At 47.4% G+C, this 21,806-nt stretch overlaps 1 protein-coding gene across 1 annotated transcript in view; it reads right to left on the bottom strand.

Moving 5' to 3' along the window:
* The window catches only part of LOC144768109 (tumor protein p63-regulated gene 1-like protein), a 37,393-nt gene extending 16,446 nt beyond the window's left edge, over nt 1-20,947 (bottom strand). Inside the window, exons 1-2 of the mRNA XM_078651517.1 lie at nt 20,644-20,947; nt 19,012-19,103 (exon numbers count right to left, since the gene is read on the bottom strand). Coding sequence (XP_078507643.1) covers nt 19,012-19,103; nt 20,644-20,823 — 272 coding nt within the window. The 5' untranslated portion in view covers nt 20,824-20,947. The remainder of the gene's footprint in view (nt 1-19,011; nt 19,104-20,643) is intronic.
* Nucleotides 20,948-21,806: the final 859 nt, after the last annotated feature.

Raw genomic sequence — 21,806 nt, 5'->3', positions numbered from 1 at the left:
AGGGCTTTCTTACCCCGTTGGCCGCTGCCGCGATTTCGCGGCAGTGCGGCCGTTTTTAAAAATGGGCGGGTCTGCGTCGGCCATTGAACGTGCGCAGCACCAGCCAGGTAGTGCTCCGAACGTTCAACGGCCAACGGCAGCACTTAACGGGTTAAAAGCCATGTGGTTTCTTCGGCTCATGCAATCAATAAAAACGTTCCTAGGCAATGTGCAATATATCACAATAAAACAAATTGATTTAAAAAAATAGAGATAAAGCAAGAAGAAAAGAGCTCAGTGTGACCAAAAACATTACGATATTAATGAAAATATTTTAATTACAACAAATCAGTATAAAATTCATCTCGAAACAATTTCTATTTAAAAAGATATCAAGTTGATGGCATTGCATAGTATGTTCGTTGTACTAACAATATTTTATTTCTTCATACACAAATGTCCTAAAATTACAATTAAAATCAAGGGTAGCAGAAAATAAAACTTCGACGCGCGTTTCGGCGCCAGTATCTCCTTCGTCAGGAAATGCCACAGGTAAACTTTTTACAGTATTTGACTGTGTTCTGTTGGATAGCGGTGCCGACACTCTGGTAACTTTCACTTTTTCTATATTACCGATTGTATAAATGTTGCTCATATGGCTGTAGATGTTACATAGGATACCTTTATGGGTTAACTTAAATAGCAAGAAGATAAACTCTGAATAGGAATTGAAAGTTGCATGTATGGCGAACCTTCGTAATTTTAAAAACACGTTCCGATAAACGGGTTAAATAAGATGCGTACTGAAGATTGCATGGATGGCAAACCTTCGTAATTTTAAAATGTGTTCCTATTATTACATGAGTAAATGAGGGCGAAATGGTGGTCTGGTGTCGTCCCGAGCGTTGATATCGCTTCTAAATCAATTTGTTTAATTGTGATATATTGCACATTACCGAGGAACGTTATTATCGATTGCATATTTGCCCTGTCCTAGGAATTGTATTTTCAATTTCACAGGGTCCCTTGATACTCACATTAGGTTTCTTTGACTCATAACATGATGGGGGATGGAACTCCATAATTTGGTAGAAGAAGTCTGGTTGTAAATACCAGTGAAACAACGCTCCGATTACTCTAGGACCGGAGTTATGCAAGCCCTTGTATGCAATGCACATGACATTAAATATGATACTTTTTTCACTGGGATCCAGTAAAGCTTAAATAATTCCGCCAATATTGATTGAACTTTGGGGACAGCCAGTATCAATCTCGCTGCTGCATTCTGATCAGTTTTCAGCTTGGTCACAGATGACTCACTGATTTTCAGATAAAGCCCGTTGCAATTGTCGTCATGAGGAAATCAAGGCCGGAACCACTAAATTGTGTGTTGATACAGAGATAGAAGGGAAAAGTATGCAGTGGATCCTGAGGATATTAAAAAATGGAAACTGTATGGTTAACCTGATGATGATCAAAAGCTAGATGTTGGTCCACAATAACACCCAGATTTGTTGCTGAATTGGTAGGTACAGGCAGCAATCCAGCATTTTCTACCACTGTAGGAAGCTGGCTCGGTCTATACTATACCAAAATGAGGTATAGTGTGCACAGAGTCTTAAATAGGTCTTTGGAGATGGGACAGGTTCCAACGTCCTTCAAAGAGGCCCGGTTGATCCCGCTTCTTAAGAAGCCAGGGGCCGATGTTAAAAATTTAAAGAACTATAGGCCCATCTCCCAATTACCCTTTCTAGCTAAAATGATTGAGCAGCATGTTTTGATGCATCTTTCGAAACATCTGGAGACCAACGACCTGTTAGAGCGAAATCAGGCTGGCTTTCGAAAACATCATAGCACGGAGCTGGTGATGGTATCCATTTTGGATGAATTAAGATGCAGAGCTGACAAGAAGATCCCCGGGGCCCTGGTGCTCTTAGATCTCTCTGCCGCGTTTGACACGGTGTGTCATAATTTACTGTTGAAACGTCTGAGAGATCTGGGCATCGGGGGGACCGCTCTAGGCTGGCTAACTTCATTCCTGCAGGGAAGATCGCAGAGGGTCCAGTTGTCAGACCTGGTATGCACATCAGCAGCCATAACCTGTGGAGTTCCGCAGGGGTCTGCCCTTTCACCGCTCCTTTTTAATATATACTTGCAGCCACTGATTTCTGCTCTTAATCAGATGGAGTGTCAGATTTACAACTATGCTGATGACACACATATTATCTTACAAATTGAGGATTCATCTGGAGCCCAAGCCAGGCTGCATAACATCTTAAAGTTCACGAGTAACTGGATGTCCACCAACTCCTTGAAGATCAATCCAGAGAAGACCGAAGTGTTGCCCATTACCATCTCGGGCAACCCGTGTAACTATCGCTTCTGGCCTAAGGAGCTGGGCAGGACCCCAGCACCAGCTAGGGTGGTGAAAAGCCTGGGCATCCACATTGATGGTAATCTATCTATGAAGAATCAATTGCCGTCTGTGGTGGGCACATGCGTTGGCCTCCTTAGGCAACTGTGTAAAATTTCTCAATTGCTGTCCTTTTCTACTTTGAGGACTGTGGTGTCCGCAATGATCTTAGGACGTTTGGACTACGGGAATGCCCTCTATGTTGGGCTCCCTCAGCAACAACTATCAAGACTGCAAATAGTGATGAACGATGCAGCTAGACTGATTTTTGGAAAATCCAGAAGTACGCATGCCTCTCCTCTCCTATGCCAATTACATTGGCTCCCCATTAGGCAGAGGATTTTATTCAAAGGTCTGTGCATTGCGCATAAGGCAGTCTATGGCAATGCTCCTAGTTACATTAAAGCTAGGCTGGTGCAGTACATTCCTAGAAGGACTCTGCGCTCATCTGAGGACACTCTTCTGGTCAGCCCTCGCTACCACATGGCTGCCTTAGGTGGACATGCTTTTTCGACTACCCTACCGGCAGCTTGGAACAAACTACCACTCTGCCTACGGAAGGAACCGAATCTACTGCCTTTTAGGCGAATGTTGAAAACGGTACTCTTCCGAGATGCGTGGGGTATGATATAATTTGGTTGCCTGCTCTCTGTAATGTTCAGTCTTTCCAAGTACAAGCGCTTAGAGACCAATCGGTGATAATGCGCTATATAAATTGAATAAATAAAAAAAAAAAAAAAAAAATAATAGTCCAGTAGAACCCCAAAGGTAGGCAGATGATACGGACTAGCTACCTAGTCCTCTCGCTCTCCTTTGATAGTGATATATATATAGGCAGCGCACAGCTGCGAGAGATAACAAGCACCTACAATGGCCGAAAACCACGGCCTCACTTTCAGTGAGGACGACAGCAGTGAGATCCTTGCTGACCCATCTTTTCTGGCAGACTTTAACATCTCTAATACCATAGCTCAAACAACAGACTGGGACACACTAACGGAGAAAAAGCAGAATCGAATAAGAACCATCTTACATGGTGTCATATTGACCCAATATCTACGCCCCAATGCAGCACCAAGGGGACTCCTTGTTACCAACGACCCCAGAATATTCCTGGATGACGTCACCTTTAGGAAAGACTTGGCCCAGATAGCCTGGCACTGCACCAGGGACTGGTTAGTGCTCATCATTAAAACAGCAAAACGTCTCTCCGACGCTATAATTATTGATATCCAAACAACAGAGAGACACTTCAAAACCACACTAACATCATACAAAAAGAAACTTGACGGTCAGAACAAAGATGGCTGAATACAAAGAATATATCTGACCCAAAGCAAAATTAACAAATTTCAAAAAGACCTTAAGAAATCCAGCTATTCCAAAACATACCCATACGTGGAGAATGACTATGTACCCTCGAACAAAACAGATGGCACCTATGACAGCTCAGGAGAAAACACATCCATATCAAGTGACTCGAGAGCAGGCTCCAACAAACAACACAGCAGAGGATGCCGAGGCCAACGCTGGCCACAAAACTGGCAGGGACCACCACAAACTCACACCTTCGGCCCACCGCCATTTGGACAAATGCAACACACCTACCATGGATACCCACACCTATACCCACCTGGCCCAATGCCCTTCTACCAAGGGAACCAAAGACCCCCTTTTTTAGGACAGGGCCGCAGATCACGCGGCAGGAGACGGAATTATCAGCAAGTCCAGTGGGAAGAAGAAGACCCAGTCAGCGCCAACACCCGCAACAAATCCCGGGAACAACCAGGAACGAGCAAGCAGTGACCCCTGACACACCCACATCCCTGGTGTTCAATTTATCGAGTACACCTGTGACAGAATGTGAGACAGCGGTCCTCAGTAAAGGCCTCTCGTTCGTCCCTACCACACGAATGGACACATTTAAACTCCATGTCGAACTTGCTGAGTTTTTTAGAAAGCTCAAACTGAAGGCCTTCTTTGAAAAAGTGACACCAGAAGAAACTACCACCGATACCAATCCCAATGAAACAGGCCTTAGATTAAAATTCACCTTCGTGCCACCTACTACCAGTGTACCCACAGAAATCGCTACCTTTGAGCAAGCAGTTTACACTGACAGAGAAACTGAACCCCTAAGGAACCTTCAACAATCTATCGAAAAAAGACCGTGACATCATACAACGCCTACAAAATAACCCCACCATTGTCATCAAACCAGCTGACAAGGGGGGAGGGATCGTCCTTATGAATAAAACCGACTAAGATCGAGAATGCTACAGACTCCTCAGCGACACACGTAATTACAAACGCCTGGATAAAGACCCCACCGCGGAACTGCAAATCACCATACACACCCTGGTAAAGAGAGCCAGTGACGCTGAACAAATCTCGACCCAAGAGGCAGAATACCTGTGCACCAAAAATGCGAAAGTACCTTACTTTTATACTGTACCCAAAGTACACAAGGGCACCATACCACCCCCAGGACCCATAGTCTCAGGGATCAACTCACTATTGGAACCACTTTCTAGGAACTGTGACCACTACCTGAACCCACTGTTAAAAGAAATCCCTACCTACATCAAAGATACCAAACACCTCCTGAACATCATCAACGAAATGAACTTCGATCAAACCACCCAACTCCTGGTGGGACTGGACATAGAAAGCCTTTACACCAGTCTCCCACAAGACGCCACCCTGCAAGTCCTACAAGATGTACTGATGCAAAACCCCTGGATGTACCATACACCATGGCAATTCATCCTTGACTGCGCAGTCCTAGCACTCAAGGAAAACTATTTTGAGTATGAAGGCACTTACTACCTGCAAACTAACGGAACCTCTATGGGTAGTGTTTTTAATCCAAGCGTGGCAGGACTGTACGTTCACCATTTCGAGCAGGAACACGTCATGCCACTGACCAACCCATACTCACAAAAAATAAAGACCTGGCGCAGGTACATAGATGACATCTTCGTGATTTGGAGAGGGAACACAGGATGCACTAAACATTTTCTCACTTGGCTCAATGAGCGTGACCCTTACCTACGATTCACGTGCAACTCCAGTGCCACCGAACTGGCCTTTCTGGATCTCAGCATTACAGCAGAACAAGGGACTCTGCGCACTACCACCTACTACAAACCCACAGCCAGGAACTGGCTGTTGCGGTTTGATAGCTTCCACCCCAGACCCTTAAGAGAAAACCTACCCTTTGGGCAATTCCTGCGGATCCCCAGAAACTGCAGCCACCTAGCGGACTACAAAAGACAATCCCGCAACTTATCACACAAACTACAGGAGCGTGGATACCCCAATGCCATTATTGCCAAAACCAGCAAAAGGGCCCGCAATATAAACAGAGAATCGCTACTGGAAACAGTGACAAAAGACCAGGAACCACCACCCATGACCTGTGTCACCACCTTTAATACAGCGTCAAATCAAGTTTCTAGTATCATCCGCAAACATTGGAAGATAATCAATTCAGGCACCAGAGAATGGGAGACCCCGCGCTTTGCATTTAAACGTGCTATCAACCTTAAAGACAAACTCGTGTCAAAACGGCCACGTGCCAGTCCTAAATCAATGGACAATACAGTCCTCAACTGTTGGGGCCTCCAAAGTCACTGGCCATTCATTACCCATGTAACAACTGCAGTGTGTGCCATCTCACTAAACCAACGAAAACTCTCAACCTTGAACCTGGCAAAATCTGGACACAATGCCAACACACCAACTGCAACTCCAGCAACCTTGTGTACCTCATAACATGCCCCTAGGGGCTCCGTTATGTGGGTAGGACGACCCGCAAAATCAGGACTAGAGTGGTCGAACACAGAAGCACAATCAGGTGTGGCAAAAACATCAGCAGACTGACAGAGCACTACCTCACGGCACACCACACCCCCAATGACATGTCCTGGACTGTCATTGAACAATTTGACATTAACCAAACAGACAATGACCAGATCCTTCATACAAAAGAACAGAGATGGATCTATCGCCTCTCCACCCAGCAACTGGGTTTGGGCCTGAATGACTCCATACCCTGAAGCTCACTGAAAACATGATTTTTTTTCTCCCCACATGAAACACTACTCTTGATTCCTCTCCGTATGAAATGTCCCTCTGTTGTATTGGCCAGTTATAATACACCTGGCCCCACAACTTAACCCCGCAGCGCTTTTTAAGTCCTTTTCTCAACGTTAGCACTCTTTATTTCTCAACCGTTCATGTTACTACACCTGTACACTAATCTGTGTACGCTGGGTACAGCTAACAGAGCCACACCCAATGCGCAGGCGCCGACAATCGGTACCATGCATGCTCATAGCAGAGTACACTACTCTCCCGCACATGGGCATGCTCACAGCAGGATACACTACTCTCCCGCACATGTGCAGCATAGCCATGACTCAGCATGTCCTCGCACAGTCTGTTTTCTCTGTCCTTCCCAGCACAGGTGTTCTGAATGATGCAGACTGCATTTAAGGCACAAACACAGCCCAGGACAGTCTTACCGAGGCCGCAGAGACAACAAGAGGTTCAACGCAGACACTGACCGAAAGTTTCGTGAGTAAACCGAGCGCTTCAGCTACTAGCCGGGGAAGCTCTCTCTCCGCAGGTCCCTAACCCCCTGAGGCCCCTTTATCTTCCCAGGGTCCACTTCTCTGCCGGACTACTCCATGGGGCTAATTTGGCAACAAGCCAACGTGAGGATAATCTTCCTTTCATGCACCTACCACAGTTTTTTGTGTTGATATGCTTACGATGTTTAGCCCACCACAAAACTTCATGTATATATGATAACTTTCACCTTAGTCATACCACCAATATGGCTACACCATTTGCCTCTTATTTATCGTTTACACAGCACAATAGATATCGGCAATCAAACTGTTTTGTGAATATGTTACCATACTAATACTCTCCCCTGTATGTGTGTTTTGTCATACTTGTTGTATGTCCAGGAATGCTCTAAGAGGGAATCCCCCTCACACATGTAAAGCACCTTAGCGAGTGCTACACATTTTCAAAATTACACAATCACTTAAAATTAAGTAACTTGCACCTACACTCTTTGGTCCTGAGGAAAGCCAGTTTTTATCATAAAGGCCCGGCTGAAATATGTAGACCACACCTGGATGTAGGAGACCCTAATTAACACTCCTATAACATCCAACAGCCTTTTTAGGTCTCGCTAGACGTACGCAAAAGCGAAGCTTTTGCGTCTAGCGAGACAACTAATGTAATCACTTTCAGGGGAATGTAGACAGCAGACTGTCACGAGCGTCTCCTGCCGGAGATTCTACCTCGTGAGCGCGCACGTCGCCGTCCCTCATATTCCCATGCAAAGAAAGGCACACTGAACACACACATGCAGGCAAGAAGGCACACACACACAGGAGCGCACCTACACACATACAAAGCCCCCCCACACACCCCCCCGCCGACGCCGCATACATAGAAGTCCCCCCCCCACATGCCGCCGCCGCATACATAGAAGGGCCCCCCACCCACCTCCCTGCCGCCGTCGCATACATAGAAGGGCCCCCCCTCCCCCTGGCCACCGCCGCATACATATAAGCCCCCCCCTCCCCCGCCGCATACATAGAAGTTCCCCCCCCCACCGCCGTATACATAAAAGTGCCCCCCAGGTGCCGCATACATGCAAGCGCCCCTCCCCCCCCCACACCATACATGCAAGCGCCCCCCCCCTTACCGTGATTCTAAGGTCTTGCAGCCTCCGCGGGGCTCTCCCTCGGGCATGAGCCCCGCGTCACCAGCACTGCTTTCCCGTGGGCGCGTGCGCGGGCTTCCGAAGACGGAAGTCCCGCCCCAAGGAAGGTTTCGCTTTCGGAGCTGGTTTTGCTGGGAGGAGGGGGAAGGAGCCAGGTGCTGGTCCCGCGTTGACACTTGTTTTTGTATGGTTTCGGGTGCTCAGTCGCACACCAAGGTAATTTGGAGAAAGTTTCTCTTCACTTCCAGCCTGTCAGTATGTTTGAAGTATAGAATGCGTGTGATGGCGCATTTACTTTTACAAACCGCGGAGCAACGTTCTTCGTAATAACGTTTTCCCTCTTTACGATGCTTGTTTCACCCATACTCGCGTCTGTTACGTGCTCTGCAGGTCACAGTTTCGAATCGAAACTCTCTCGACGTTTCACTCTTCGTTTTTTTCGACTCCCACCTCCCTCCGCTTTTTATGTTTTTCGTTTATACACTGATAAATGTAATGTAGGATCCCTGCTTATCTTGTAGCATTTCTTCATTTCTTATCATGAAGATGAATTAAGGGCTTTTCACATTCGTTCGCACACCGCCCTTCTCCACATCCCTTCCCGCCAGGTATCTTTCCTTCCTCTCTTGAAAATAAAAGGGTTTTTAAGCAGTGGCTAAAAATCCTTCGACGGCTCAGCTTTTCATCTTTTCTGCCGAGTTTAAAAGTTTGCGCTTTTGAGTTGGTTGGACTTCGTTTTCCATCTCAAACTTTCATTCTCCTCTTTTAATTTAATCTGAGGAACATTTTTAAATGAGTTCGGATCCCATTGCCCTCCGCCTTTCACCTTGATAAAAATGTGTGCCTTTGCACTGTGAATGGTAGCCACTATTTACCAACGCACACATGGAATGCCAGCGTAGCCTGTGGCAGTGACGGCTCTGCTGCTAGAAGCAACGAGGAGAGGGGTGCACTGACACCAGAACCGAAGGGGGCTCTACTTCCAGTGCGTCTACGTAAGAGGATGTTGAAAATAATGAGTTGGGAAAAGAGGCGCTGTTTAAACAATATCTCCTTTCATAGTGTGCTTGTGAACCGGCGGCGAGTTCAAACCCGGCCTCCCCACCTCCAAGGTCGACAGGTCATGCCGTTACGACACATCCTCTGTCCTGTCGCTTCACTGTATTTTTTTTTACCATTTAATCTGTAGCACTCTGAACAAGTGCATGTTTTTACAGACTGATCCCCCAACATTGCTGCACCCGCCATCCTCTGCCCTGGTCATTACTTTCACCTGCCACCCCACCCTGTCATTGCTTGTTTCGGAAGTTGTCATCTTTTGTATGTACTGTTCGTGAATTTCTCTCATAAACCTTTACAGTAGTTGACTTTGACTAGAGAATTGCTCGAACAGTTGTGCACAGGTCAGCCACCGTTCCAGATGAGAACAGCTCACGTTTTACGTGTTCTGATCACCATGCTTGTTTTTCTCTGCTATTTCCTGGAAGCATTCACCGTCCCTCTCAATCGCCTCACTTTACTCAGTTTTAGGATGTTGTCTCTTTTGGATTTTCTTTAGTGAGTGCCAAATGAGGTGAGCATTTTCTTTTTCAAAACAGATGGATTAGTAAATAAAAAGTTGCGTGAAATGCGTTTTTTTTAATATAGCGCTAATGCGCTTTATTATAGCAAGCATTTGCAATGCAATAGGTCTCGCATTTGCGAGAGTTAAACATATTAGCATTGTAAATGACAATGCCTTTTATTTATGTTTTGAAAACCAACACATAAATAAAAGACATTGTCATTTACAATGCCAATAGCTCAAACTCTAACAACTGCGAGACCTATTGCATTGCAAATGCTTGTTTTTAATGCTAACAGTGACCCAGTTATTAAAATATAATTTACCCTTGGGTACTGGGATCCCTGTATAGCTTTTAAACTTTCACCTTCACGTCACTACACTGCACACTCAGAAACATACCTGCTCCGCTGTATTCAGGCGTCGAAGCACACCTGGGACACGCTCGGTGTCACTGGGTGGGCCCGATGATGAAGCATGCCACCAACCAGGTTGGTGGATGAGGGCTTCATGAACAAACAAAAGGTTTTGTACCCTGTCTTACAGTCTTGAGTCTTTGTAAATTTAAAAATAGGCTAGTCCTTATTGATTTCACATATAAAATCCTGGGGATACGGACTAGCTACCTAGTCCTCTCTCTCTCCTTTGATAGGATACGGACTAGCTACCTAGTTCTCTCTCTCTCTCTCCTTTGATAGTGATATGATAAGCATTTGTTTTACACACTCAGGGATCAAATGATGTCACACACTCAAAGAATGAACTCAAACCAATTTGTTTGATTCAAAAGTATAATTTAGTTACTTTATTTCTACGACCAAGCCAAGCCTGGTGCAGGTAAGTGAAAAATACTTTGCAAAATGTTGTGCAGTGATTTACAGATGAATGCAGGCTCAAATGCAGTTTGTTGAGTTGCAGGTAAGTCGGAAATCAGAATTACTTTTCAGTTACTTTGTAGAGTACAATACTCGTTACTTCTTGGATTACTTTTTAAGTTACTTTTGCTAATCAGTGTGACATGCCTAGATATCACGGAGACATTTCCTAAACCAAAGGTAAGTAATTCACTTTTGGTACATTTCCAGTTTTTCAAGTTTTCATACAAACCAACTTCACACTTCGTAGAATTTATAAAGAAAAGTAGTCAATGCAATCCTATTGGAGGAAATGAAGTTATCGGTTTACAGGTAAGTACTGGTTTGTGGGAGTTGGAATTCTGGGGTTAGAACCAGGGCTTCCCCAGTGTCGAGGATGCACTCTCAGAACACCCTCAGCTGCACTAGGGTGGCCGGGTGCAGAGTACTGAGGCCCAATGTTATCCAATGGGGGATAGGGGGCCTCCAGTTGGTGGCTGCTCATCAGCAGGCAACATGGTTGTGGGAGCAAAGCTCCTGGTTTTAGGCTCAGGGCAAAGGGGGATCCGAATTTGAACATTTAGGTGTATGCGCCACAGCACAGGGCGGCTGGGTGCAAGGTGCTGTTGTGGCGTCGGGTGGCCTGTTGTTTTCAATGGGGATTGCCGGTTTTGGCTTTTACTGCAGGCTCGTTCCAGGAAGTCTTCCAGGAGGAACCAACAGCTGAACAGGTACGTTGGAGGGCTCAGGACGTTGGTGCACCTCAGGTTCTCTTCTCCAGGGCGCATGGCGGCTGGATTGCAAGGGTGTCTTTTGAGGTCGGATTTCACCTTACCTGGCCACTCACTGTTGGGGGGGGGGGGGGGGGGATCTCCATGCAGAGGCTGCAGGCGACATCTGGGAGTCCTGGAGGGTCAACCCATGGTGGACTCGGACTCTGAAGTGCTGGGGGACTTCACTGGTACCGGTGGGCCACTCAAACTCTGGCAGTAGGCGACGGGTGCAGTGGTAGTTTCAGGCATTGGGTTTCTTAGTCCTCAGCAGACTCAGAGTCTGTCTTGGATGTTTCTTTTGAACAGGAGATCCGGTCTTTGTTGAAGGCTGTCAGTCCTCCCAGGGGTACTGGAGGTCCCTGGCTGCAGGGCAAGGAAGACTTTTGGTGTAGGATCTCTGAAAACTGCAGTGGGTCTGTAGGGTTGGGACCAAGTCCGTTTTTTCTCTGTAGTCTACTCTGCTGGGCATCTTATTTTATCCTTCTTCTTCGTAGGCTGTGGGAATCTGTCTTCTTGGTTCAGGGCTGACCCCTAAATACTGTATTTAGGGGGTGTTTTCTGGGTATCGTGGTCAGTAGCTAATGGGCTACTGACCTTAGGGTGACCACACCCTTGTTGTGCTCACCCCATGTGGGGCAGTGGGCACAATTCCTAATCCGGATTGGAGAGTACCTGCCATCTGCAAGATGGCGGGCACTGAAGAGTGGGCTTCACCTCACCTCCCCCACCTGAGGGGTGGAGTTGGCCGAGGTGGGCACCCTTTCTGGGCTGTGTTAATTTTTGCCACCTGTCTCCCTGCCAAAAAGCAGAGGAGACAGGAAGGGGGCCTGCTCCTAATAGCAGAAGAGGCTGGGGGGTCGCATTACAAAGGCTGCCAGGCCTTTGAAGCTCAGCTGCCACAGATGGCTCGTCCTGACCTGGGGGAGTTGTGGACACCTCCGCCCAGGAAAGGCTTTGTTTCTGGGCTCAGGGAGCGATGGCTCCCACCCCAGGGGTCCAGAAACATGTCTTGTGGTGGCAAGCTGGTGTGTACCAGTCTAGGAACCCACCAGAAGCTGGTTGTTCTTCAGGGGGCATCTCTAAGATGCCCTCTGAGTGCAATTTTCCTTAAATCCATCACTGGCATCAGTGCGGGTTTAATGTGCTGATAAGTTTGATACCAAACTTTCCAGTTTTTAGTAAACCCATTATGGTGCTGTGGAGTTTGCAATGACAAACTCCCAGCCCAATATATTCTTAATGGCATTTACTGCACTTACAATGCCTAAGACGTGGGCTAGACACTGTAGGGATACAGGGCTCATGCGCCTGTGCTCTCACCACTGGTATAGTGCACTGAGCTAGAGGGGTAGCTGAAATATGCCAGGGCAGTGGGTTGTAGGCATGGTACACAGGGATGTGTACCATGTCGACTCTTCACTTTGTTCTGCATCAAAACAAGCAGCCTGGAATGGCAGTGTGTGTGTAAAGGTACAGGGCCTCTAAGTGTGGCACAAAAAGTGCTGCAGCCCTTAGAGGCCCTTCCTGGCCACAGTGCCCTGGGTACCTTTTACAAGGGACTGATATGTGGCCAGAGAGTTGCCAATTGAGGGTACAAGGTACAGTTTTGGGAAACAACACAGGCTCTGGGAACCTGATTGGCAGGGACCCAGGGCACAGCAAGTCAAAGTGCATAAGGGCATAAAGTGGGGGGTTACTGCAACAGAAACCCAGCTTCCTACACAAGCCCCCCCCCCATATCCCCAGCCCAAAGGCCATGAGACTGAGCCAAACCTGGGAGAGTCTTCCGAGTCTTTCTGGTAAGGAAGAGTAGAGGAAGTGGTTTGAAAGTTGCAGGGCCTATCTGCCTTACATCCTTCTATCCAGGTCAATCCCTTTGGGGAACTGGCCTACCTCAACAGTAATTCCCAATGCTCCTTTTCTAGCTTTTTGGTGTCTTTACCCCATCTTTTTAGTTTGGGTTCAGAGGTGCCTACCTCTGAAAATTCTAACTTAGCTAGGGCAAAACCCAACTTACACACAGAGGTTACCCAAAGCTTGAGTAACCCCACCATCACTAATAGGGTCAGGGGGCCAGTTAATGTTAATGTTATAGGGCATTTGTACAAGCGCACGGCTACTCCAAGGAGTGTCCCGGCGCTAAAAAAGGTTAAACAAAAGATCCAGAAGAGAGAGACCAACATTTACTTCTACTCATTCTAAACTCGAATTATTGATGGGACAGCCCGGTTTTCAGCTGGCGTCGGAGGCTCAGGAGTTCTGCTTCTTGTCTTAAATACAACGGGAGCCTATTCCACATTCTGCTCACTACCACCTGAAAGGAGTGTCCGACCTTCCTGGCCAAGCAGAATTTAGGTACCCGCAGCAGATGTTGGGTAGATGACCTCAAAGCCCTGGCTGGATTATAGGGCAAGATTCTTTTCCTGATATACTGAGCCCCACTGTTATGCAGAGCCTTAAAGGCCAACACAAGTGACTTAAAGGCGACTCTGTTCCTTACCGATAGCCAGTGGAGTGTTTTCAGATGATTCGTCATGTGGGTTCTAGGCCCCACCATGGAAATACTGCTCTGGCGGCTGAGTTCTGAACAACCTGAAGACGGTTCAGTAAGTACTCAGGGATGCCCAAATAGAGTACATTGGCATAGTCCAGCCTAGACATTATCAAGGCCTGGACCACTGTCTTTCTATGGGCCAATGGCTGTAATGGTAAGAAATTCCTCATCATTTTTAGCATCATGAAACACATACCAGCCACTGACTGCACCTGTGTCTTCATGGAGAGATCTGAGTCCATCATCACTCCCAGGTTCTTAACCGTAGTGACCGGACTAGCAGGAGCCGGTTGATCCGATGGCCACCATTTCCGCCATTCATCCCCTGGGGTATGACCGAAGAAAATAATTTCCGTTTTAGCGGAATTACAGGATAATTGGTTCCCACGGAACCAGTCAAACACGGCACTCAAACACAAATATATTTGGTTTTCCTCAAAAGGCTCACCTTTTTCATAGGTAAACTGAAGTTGTGAGTCGTCGGCATAGGTAAGAACCTTAGCCTAACTTGCTCTTTGGCAGGCGACTTTGTCCACCATGCCAACAACAGTGCTGCCATGAAGGCTAACACCCAGCAGAGGCTATTGACAGCTGGCAGTGCCCAGAACCACACCATTAGCCCCTCATTGGTAGGTGACGTAGCTCCCTTACAGGCTTCTTTGGGTTCTGGTGGCCTGTCTGTTGTTTTAGGGTAGGGGTGCACCACACTTTGTAGTACACATCCTTCTTCCACCCTCCTGTCTGTCAACTGAGGAACACCAACTCCGACTGGACAGTTGCCTGACTAGTCAGGTCTTTTGTTGGCTAGGGGGGACTTCACCAGTGCAACACTGTTTCTTCTCTTTCTTTTGGGGCTTAGCTGCGGTGAGAAGTTGGCCTGGTATATGATGCTCACTAGTTCTAGTGATCACCTTGTACCATGCCAAGCAACCCTTATGGTGCAGGTTGTAAAGTCAACCTTATAGACAAGCTATCCTAGGGGTAGCATGGACTAAGCAGTCTTAGGCTAAACTCTGTAAAGGCATGTGAAGCAAGCTGTTTTACCATACACAATCCCTTGAATACCAAATGAAAGGACACCACACAGATATATATTGAAAATATATATAGATTTATTACTACAAATATCCCTGATACTCTTTATGAGCACAGAAGCAAATGCGTTAAAACAAAACACAGTTTAAATACACAAAAGTTGCACAATATGGATGAGCCCTAGGGGCCACCTAAACCATATACTAAAATAGTGGTATAAGAACCACTATGGGGAAAGTGAAGAGGCCTAGGGCCTGGGGAATCGCTGGAGCTGTTCGGGAATAGCAGTGAAGAAGTCGGGAAAGGCCCGCGGGACTCGGGAGCAGTGCGGAAAGTGCACGCTTTACCAATGAAATGTCAATGGTGCGTAAAAAGTACAAAGTTAGTTAGAAAGGAACCTACCGAGTGACCTAGAAAGCTGAAACTTGAGACACAGACACTAGCGGTGTGTACCAGTGTGGGAACACCGGCGGAGCTGAGTTACCTCACCCACAGGAAGCGGGTGCATAGGGTCGAAGTAGTGTCGGGTTTCGTCACGCAGGTCGATGGTGCTTGGAGCTGGAGATGCTGCAGGCGGCTCGATGTGAAGAGTTCCGGTGGATCCAAGGGTGGATCTGAAGAGGTGAAGACCTGAAAGCAGAGGGGACAATGTTCAAAGTCACTAGCCAGTGACTACCGTGGAACAAGAGTGGAACCAGGCGATGTCGGGTGAAAACAGGCGTCGAGGTGTAGCTTCTCTCTGCAGCCACGTGGACACGAGGGGTCGAAGACGTCCAGGAGTCGGTCACGAGCTGTCCCACGCAGGCTTCTCGCTGTTGGCGGTGTCGGCGACTTGATAGAAGCAAACAGGCCTTGGCTACTGCAAGCCACGCAGGAATCGAGAAAGGCTTGTTACTCGGACCAGCAAGGTCAGAGCAGGGGCTCCTTTTTACAGGAGCAAGGGCAAGTCTGGAGCAACCAGACCCGCAGTGAAAGTTGTAGGTTTCGTCGCCAAGATGGCCACTAGCCACGTGGCAAGTGGACGGTTAGGCGCGTCAAGTGGCACGATGCAAAAGGGCCCCACGCAGATCGTGGAGATGCTGGGGGGCTGATCTTCGGTGCAAGGGCTGCTCGAGGTTGGGGCTTCTCAAACCCCAAAGCACAGCGTCGAGGGTGCCTCTGATGCTGCGCAGTCAGCGTTTCGGGGGTCTTCCAAGATGTCCGGTCCCACGTCTCTCGGTGCCTCCACGGGTCCCTTCTTTGCAGGGACTGTGGATCGGGCTGTGAGAAGTCTGGGAGTCTGGGTCTTGTCAGGCTCTGGGCTCGGGCTCCGGCGGGAGGCGGCGGCAAAGCAGACGTCGAGTTGCTGGTTGGTGCCTGTGTTCACAGGGTGGTCACTCCTTGGCCACAAGGGAGATTCTCTTCCGTCTTCTGTGAAGCAGAATGTCGAAGTCCAGTCTTCTTCTGTATTTCAAGTTGATTCAGGATGATCTGAAGTCTCAGGACACAGCTCCCACTCTTATTCGAATCTGGGGGGCCGGATCACCTACTAGGTCCCTCCTCTGGGTGGAACCAGGAAGGGGGGTGGTTACACCCCCTTTCCTTTGTCCAGTTTCGCGCCAGGACTGGGGCTGGAAAGCCCCAGCACCGGTTTGAACTGGCCTATGCACAGGGACACCTTGTGTGCCCCAGGCATGTCTGATTCTATTCAGCCCTGTCCTACCCAATACACAAAATCCTGTCTGGAGTGGTGCTAGCACCTCCCCAGGCAGGAAACCCTTTGTCCAAGCTGCCCTCGCTGGAAGGACTCCCAGCAGCAGGAGGTCAGACTTGTGTCTGTGGTGGCAGCATCCATTTTGTGATGCTAAGGCTCTGTTTAACTTTAACCGGGGTTCAGGCTAGGTACATGTCGTGTCCCTCTAGAAGGGTGGAATGCTACCCCGTCGCCAGAACTGGCGAGGGGGTAGTATTCCAATTCGTATGACACCTTACTCGACATGTTTTGATAAAGCCAAACCTAAGATAGCATTTAACCGCGAGGTTCATAATGCACTTAAGAGTATATGGTATGGCAATATCATGAAACAGCTAAAGGACATGGTTCCGAAAGCTGCAGACAGGCTCAGCTCATGCCAGAGCACCATCTCACATATTTCCAAGCACTCTGCCTCCAGGATTGATGAGGCCTTCCATAGGAGTGACTGATAGGAACATATGTGTCCATTTTAGGTTAGGTATAGGCATACTACACCTAAGTAAGGGGTGGTTACACCGACTTACCCCAGCTGAGTGATCAGCCAGTTGTGTCAAAATTATGGAGGCCAGGCCAGGGGTGGCAGAATACATGCTGCAGCCCCTGGTAGGCCTTGGAAGCACCTATGATCTGGGTACCCGGGTACACTGTTACAGGGGCCAATAAGGTGAGCCAATTCCAATTGGGTATGTACCTAAGGTACATGAAGTCCATTTTAAGGAGAGAGCAATTAGCCTGGGGCCCTGAATAGCAGGATCCCAGGCCAACTATGTCAAAAACCAGCTAAACACCAGGCAAAAAGTTTGGGGGTAACCATAGTCAGATATCCACCTTCCTACAGCTGCACTGCAGGTTGAGCCCCCCACCCCCTCAGGTTTATTGGGTGAGGTCGTGCAGGGAGGAGAGGACACATCGTCGAGATCGTCGGCACACCATGAAATATTACTAGGAGCCAGCATTGTCTGAGCCAAACGTCATTGAAAAGAATCCATTAACCCTCGCCAACAGCCATATCATTACCAGGAGCGCCCTCGTGCGTTTCCTGTGCTGTGCCTCTCCTCCGATACATCAACATTAATTATTAACGGATCTACGGACCTACATTCCATTGGGTTTGCCTGCCTACTACACACCCTCAGCAGGGGTCCCGGACGGGATCCCTGTAAGTTTTTAACTTCACCTTTACTTCACGGTGTCACACCCCACAAGCAAGGCAAACCGTCATCAGGTGCCCCATATTGAACAGTCCTGAAGAGACCGGATACCATATTCAGGTCGAAACGTCATCGACAGAGATAAAGAGACAGACCTTTTTCAACAGCTGTCTATACACTTCAACTGCTGTACTTCAATTATGTATACTTATAACTGTGTCGTCTCGTTCTAACTGAAATGTACACTTGAAACCTTTTGTTATTCACACATTATTATGTTTCACCTTAGCAGTTTAGGTTCTTTTTTGGTAAAATTCACTTGGGACACACCATCACTTCGTTGATTGCATATGTGTTTATATTGCTACAAAAACATTCTTTGTAAACTGTTGATATATAATTTCATAAACGACTTAGACATTCGCATTGTGTATATACAGCTTCCTTTTTTTGACATCTACACCAATCACCCTTATTGCCATTGTGCAATATCGCTATCAGAATTATTTCTTATTTTCCCACAGGAGCCATTGTTTCTTGTAAAAAAACAGGTATCTTTCAGGGCAGTGGCTGGGATTCCATTCACCGGTAGGTGGTGGAAGTGTCTACTCCCCTCTGGAATCTACAACTCGTCTTTTGGACCCCTCTTCAAGTTGAAGGCTAAGAGTACTTCCTCATCTGAGAAAACCACCCTCCAAAGCTACACTGGCAACCCCTGGAGCTACACTAGGGCCTTGGTTTTTACGACAGACAGTGTCCTTGGTGTGGTGTCTTGTCTTTTGACAGTTGCGACACCATACCCTGTTGGGATCCTAACTCTTACCTTGGTACCCAGTTTTAGTTTGTGAGGTGTCTTTGGGCCCACCCTCCTGGACAGGTTTTTTTGGGGCTACCTGGGACTCTTTACTTTTATCTTTAAGGGGCTCACTGTCTTTCTTCTGGGGAGGTTTTGTAACCCCTTTCTTTTGGTCATCCCTAGTGGACGTCCTGGTCCCAGTGGTTCACCTTCTTTCCCAATTCTTTGGGAGAAATTGGACCTAGGTCTACCAGATACTTATGCAACTTTTCATCAATGCAATTACTTAATATGTGTAAACTGTCACAGTGTGGTCAAGCGACCTCTGAAGAACACCACAGGAGTCCAGGCACCATTGGTTATCCTTGAAGGGGTCTCAAATAGAGGCGAGAGGTAAAAAGCACTTACTCGGTGAGGATCCAGGCACTTTGTACATCTCCATCGACATCCGGCGAGAGGAGGCCCGTCACGTCTTTGATTGCCTGCTCCAGCACTCCAGACTGGGGGGATTCAGAGAAAGGAAAATGAGAGAGACACAGACAAGCAAGGAGAATGGGGGTAAAGCAGACAATGATTTAGAGAAGACGCGGTTTAGATCCACTTCGGAGACCTCAGGAACATACAGATTTTTCTGATCTTTTGTATTGCTCTTTTTATTTTCTCTGCTTTTCTCGTCTACTTTACCAGCATACAATATTTTTGATTTACTTTCTCATTTAATATTGCCTTGAAACTACAACCAACACCTTATTTTTCGTGTAAATTCACTAGGATAGGCATTCATTCTTTTTTTTAAAACCATCATTTGAAATTTGGAATTGGGGAGATATACCCCATTTACAACATTTGTAAAAGCACTAATTACACAGTTAATGAAGTTGCGGCTATTCTCCCAGAATCCCTCCTTGGCCAGATTTCAAACTATCTGGGGGGTCACAAAAGTCCCCATAAATCTCCTGGAAACCTTGGACAGCTCTAGATTCTTAGGAGTGCGCCTACTGGGCAACATTTGCTCGCGCAGATTTTCCACGTGGCAGAAAAACCATGAAATGTAATCTTGCAGAAACATACATTTAACTTTTTTATTCTCTGTATGGAAAATATTTTTCCCGGTGAAAAAACCTCTTCCTCTTAGCACCCCCATGAATTATTGGGGTGATGCCGTCCCTCTTCCCTACTGAAAGATGCTTGATATTAACTGAAAAATTTAGTATTTCTAACTATTATAGTTTGTACTTCGAATACGTTACTTATCAGGATTCTGTGAATTGGCGTTTGGAATTCTGAATTTTAGACTGTCCTTTGTCCCATCCAAATCAAACTTGGGCGCTCAAAACTTTTTGTGAATCAGGCGCCAATATTTCATTCATAAATGTACAAACAACTTTTTGTAGACGCTGTGCTGCCACATCACCCTTTGACAAAGAACAACAAGTTAATTATAATGGAAGGAAGGGTGGAAAGAAAAAACATTAAAGAAAGTCTCCAAGGAGGGAAGGAAATATAATAGGATGGACATATCAGTGGGAGGAAAGATGACAGGAAGGATTTAAACCAAATAAAACGCATATTTTGGTGTTTTCCTTTTCAAAATGTGGCTGTGTTTACTCACTCACTCCACTCGCTCACTTAGCGCCATTCAGCATGTAGCTCAAAGTGGGGGCACCATATTGCTCCGTTGCTTCACTTTTCCACTCCATCACAGCTTCACTCACTCCTCCAAAGCCCTAGTCACGCATCCCCGTTGGTTTAGTCACGCATGCCCTCGCAGCTTCACTCTCACTCCTTGCACTTTCACAAGTGCACTCTTTTGCAGGTTCACTCGTGCACTCACTCCTCTGCTGGTTCCATGCCCCAGTTCTTCGCTGGATCACTCATGCGTGTCCTTCTTGTTTCAGTTATTCGTCCACCCTCACGCACTCACTCACATGACACACTCCTTCACATACTGGCACACTGGATCCCTCACGCACTACCCCAGTAACTGACTCTCCCTACAAGAGAGGCGTGAGTCATCAGTCCGTCGCCGGTCCCCCTTACCCTCAGGATGAAGTAATCGCCGCCGCTGCGCCTCGGAGCCGGCTCCAAGGCGCTAGGGGCGTACCCCGTGCGGGGCTCTTTGGGGTACAGGCGCGCGTGGGGCTCCTGGTGGTCCACGTGGGGGCCGGGGTCCGCGGGGGTGTCCTGGAGCCCCCCACACACCGTCGTCACCGGCTCCATGGCGCTCTCTCGCCGTCTCTCTCCTGGGGCCGTCTCTCTCGCTGCTATTTCTGTATTTCCTGCCCCACCTGCTCTCCACCCTCTCTCTCCTCCCCTTAGACACCCGGAAGATGGACACAACAGAGACTTTCAAAGGCGCCTCCCCCCTTCCCGCCGGCCCTCCCGCTTTCGAAATGCAACAACATATACATTTTTATTAAGCGCTTCGGGCTGGACCTCCGCTGCTTCTGGGCGCCTTTATGATAGTTGGTGGCACTGCCCATGGCAGGGAGGCGCGAGAACCCATCCGGGGAAGACGTGAAACGAAACGAGTCTATTCTGCACGGTTTAAAGATGCTTCGCACAGATCGGTGGATCTCTGCTGCAGGCGCACTACCCAACTGAGCTGCTTTCTGCGTGACGCTATCATCTCCGGGTTGCGCACAGATTCCAGCAGGGGGCGCATCTTTTCTACCATGTTATCTGCCAAATGTTTACAATTTTATTATTTGTTTGGATCTGATTACCAACTGCATGCACCAGAGACAGCTTTTTTTCTGGTACTCTGTGCATTATGGGAGTTGTAGTCTTAGTTCAGCTGAATGCAATCAGTTGGGCTAACGCACCTGAAACCATGTTTTGTGAAATGACAGCCCAGAACTGGACAAGCAGAATCGGGTAGTCATGCAGTCATCTGGTTAGCCTAGTTCTAGAACTGAAGAAAATGTCTCTAACTAGCTGCTGGCCTCATAGTACATACTCTCTGCTGTTTCTGCGACCGGATACTAAGCAAATTAACTTCACTGTTTACCAGGCTATCCATCTCACTCTAAAATAACTGACTAACCTATCCACCACTCAAATGACTTTCATATTTCACAATACGAATTCAACACTAATCCTATATGGGTCCCGGAGTAGCGTGCTACTCGCCGAAAAAGCACTTTAACGCCTCGTCAGGGGTAGTAAGCGCTATATAAATTCGATTACAATACCAATACAAC

The sequence above is a fragment of the Lissotriton helveticus genome, chromosome 7 (assembly GCF_964261635.1).
Source record: "Lissotriton helveticus chromosome 7, aLisHel1.1, whole genome shotgun sequence".
Lineage (NCBI taxonomy): Eukaryota > Metazoa > Chordata > Amphibia > Caudata > Salamandridae > Lissotriton > Lissotriton helveticus.
Note: the sequence above shows the minus strand (reverse complement) of the source record. Positions and strands in the feature narration are given on the sequence as shown.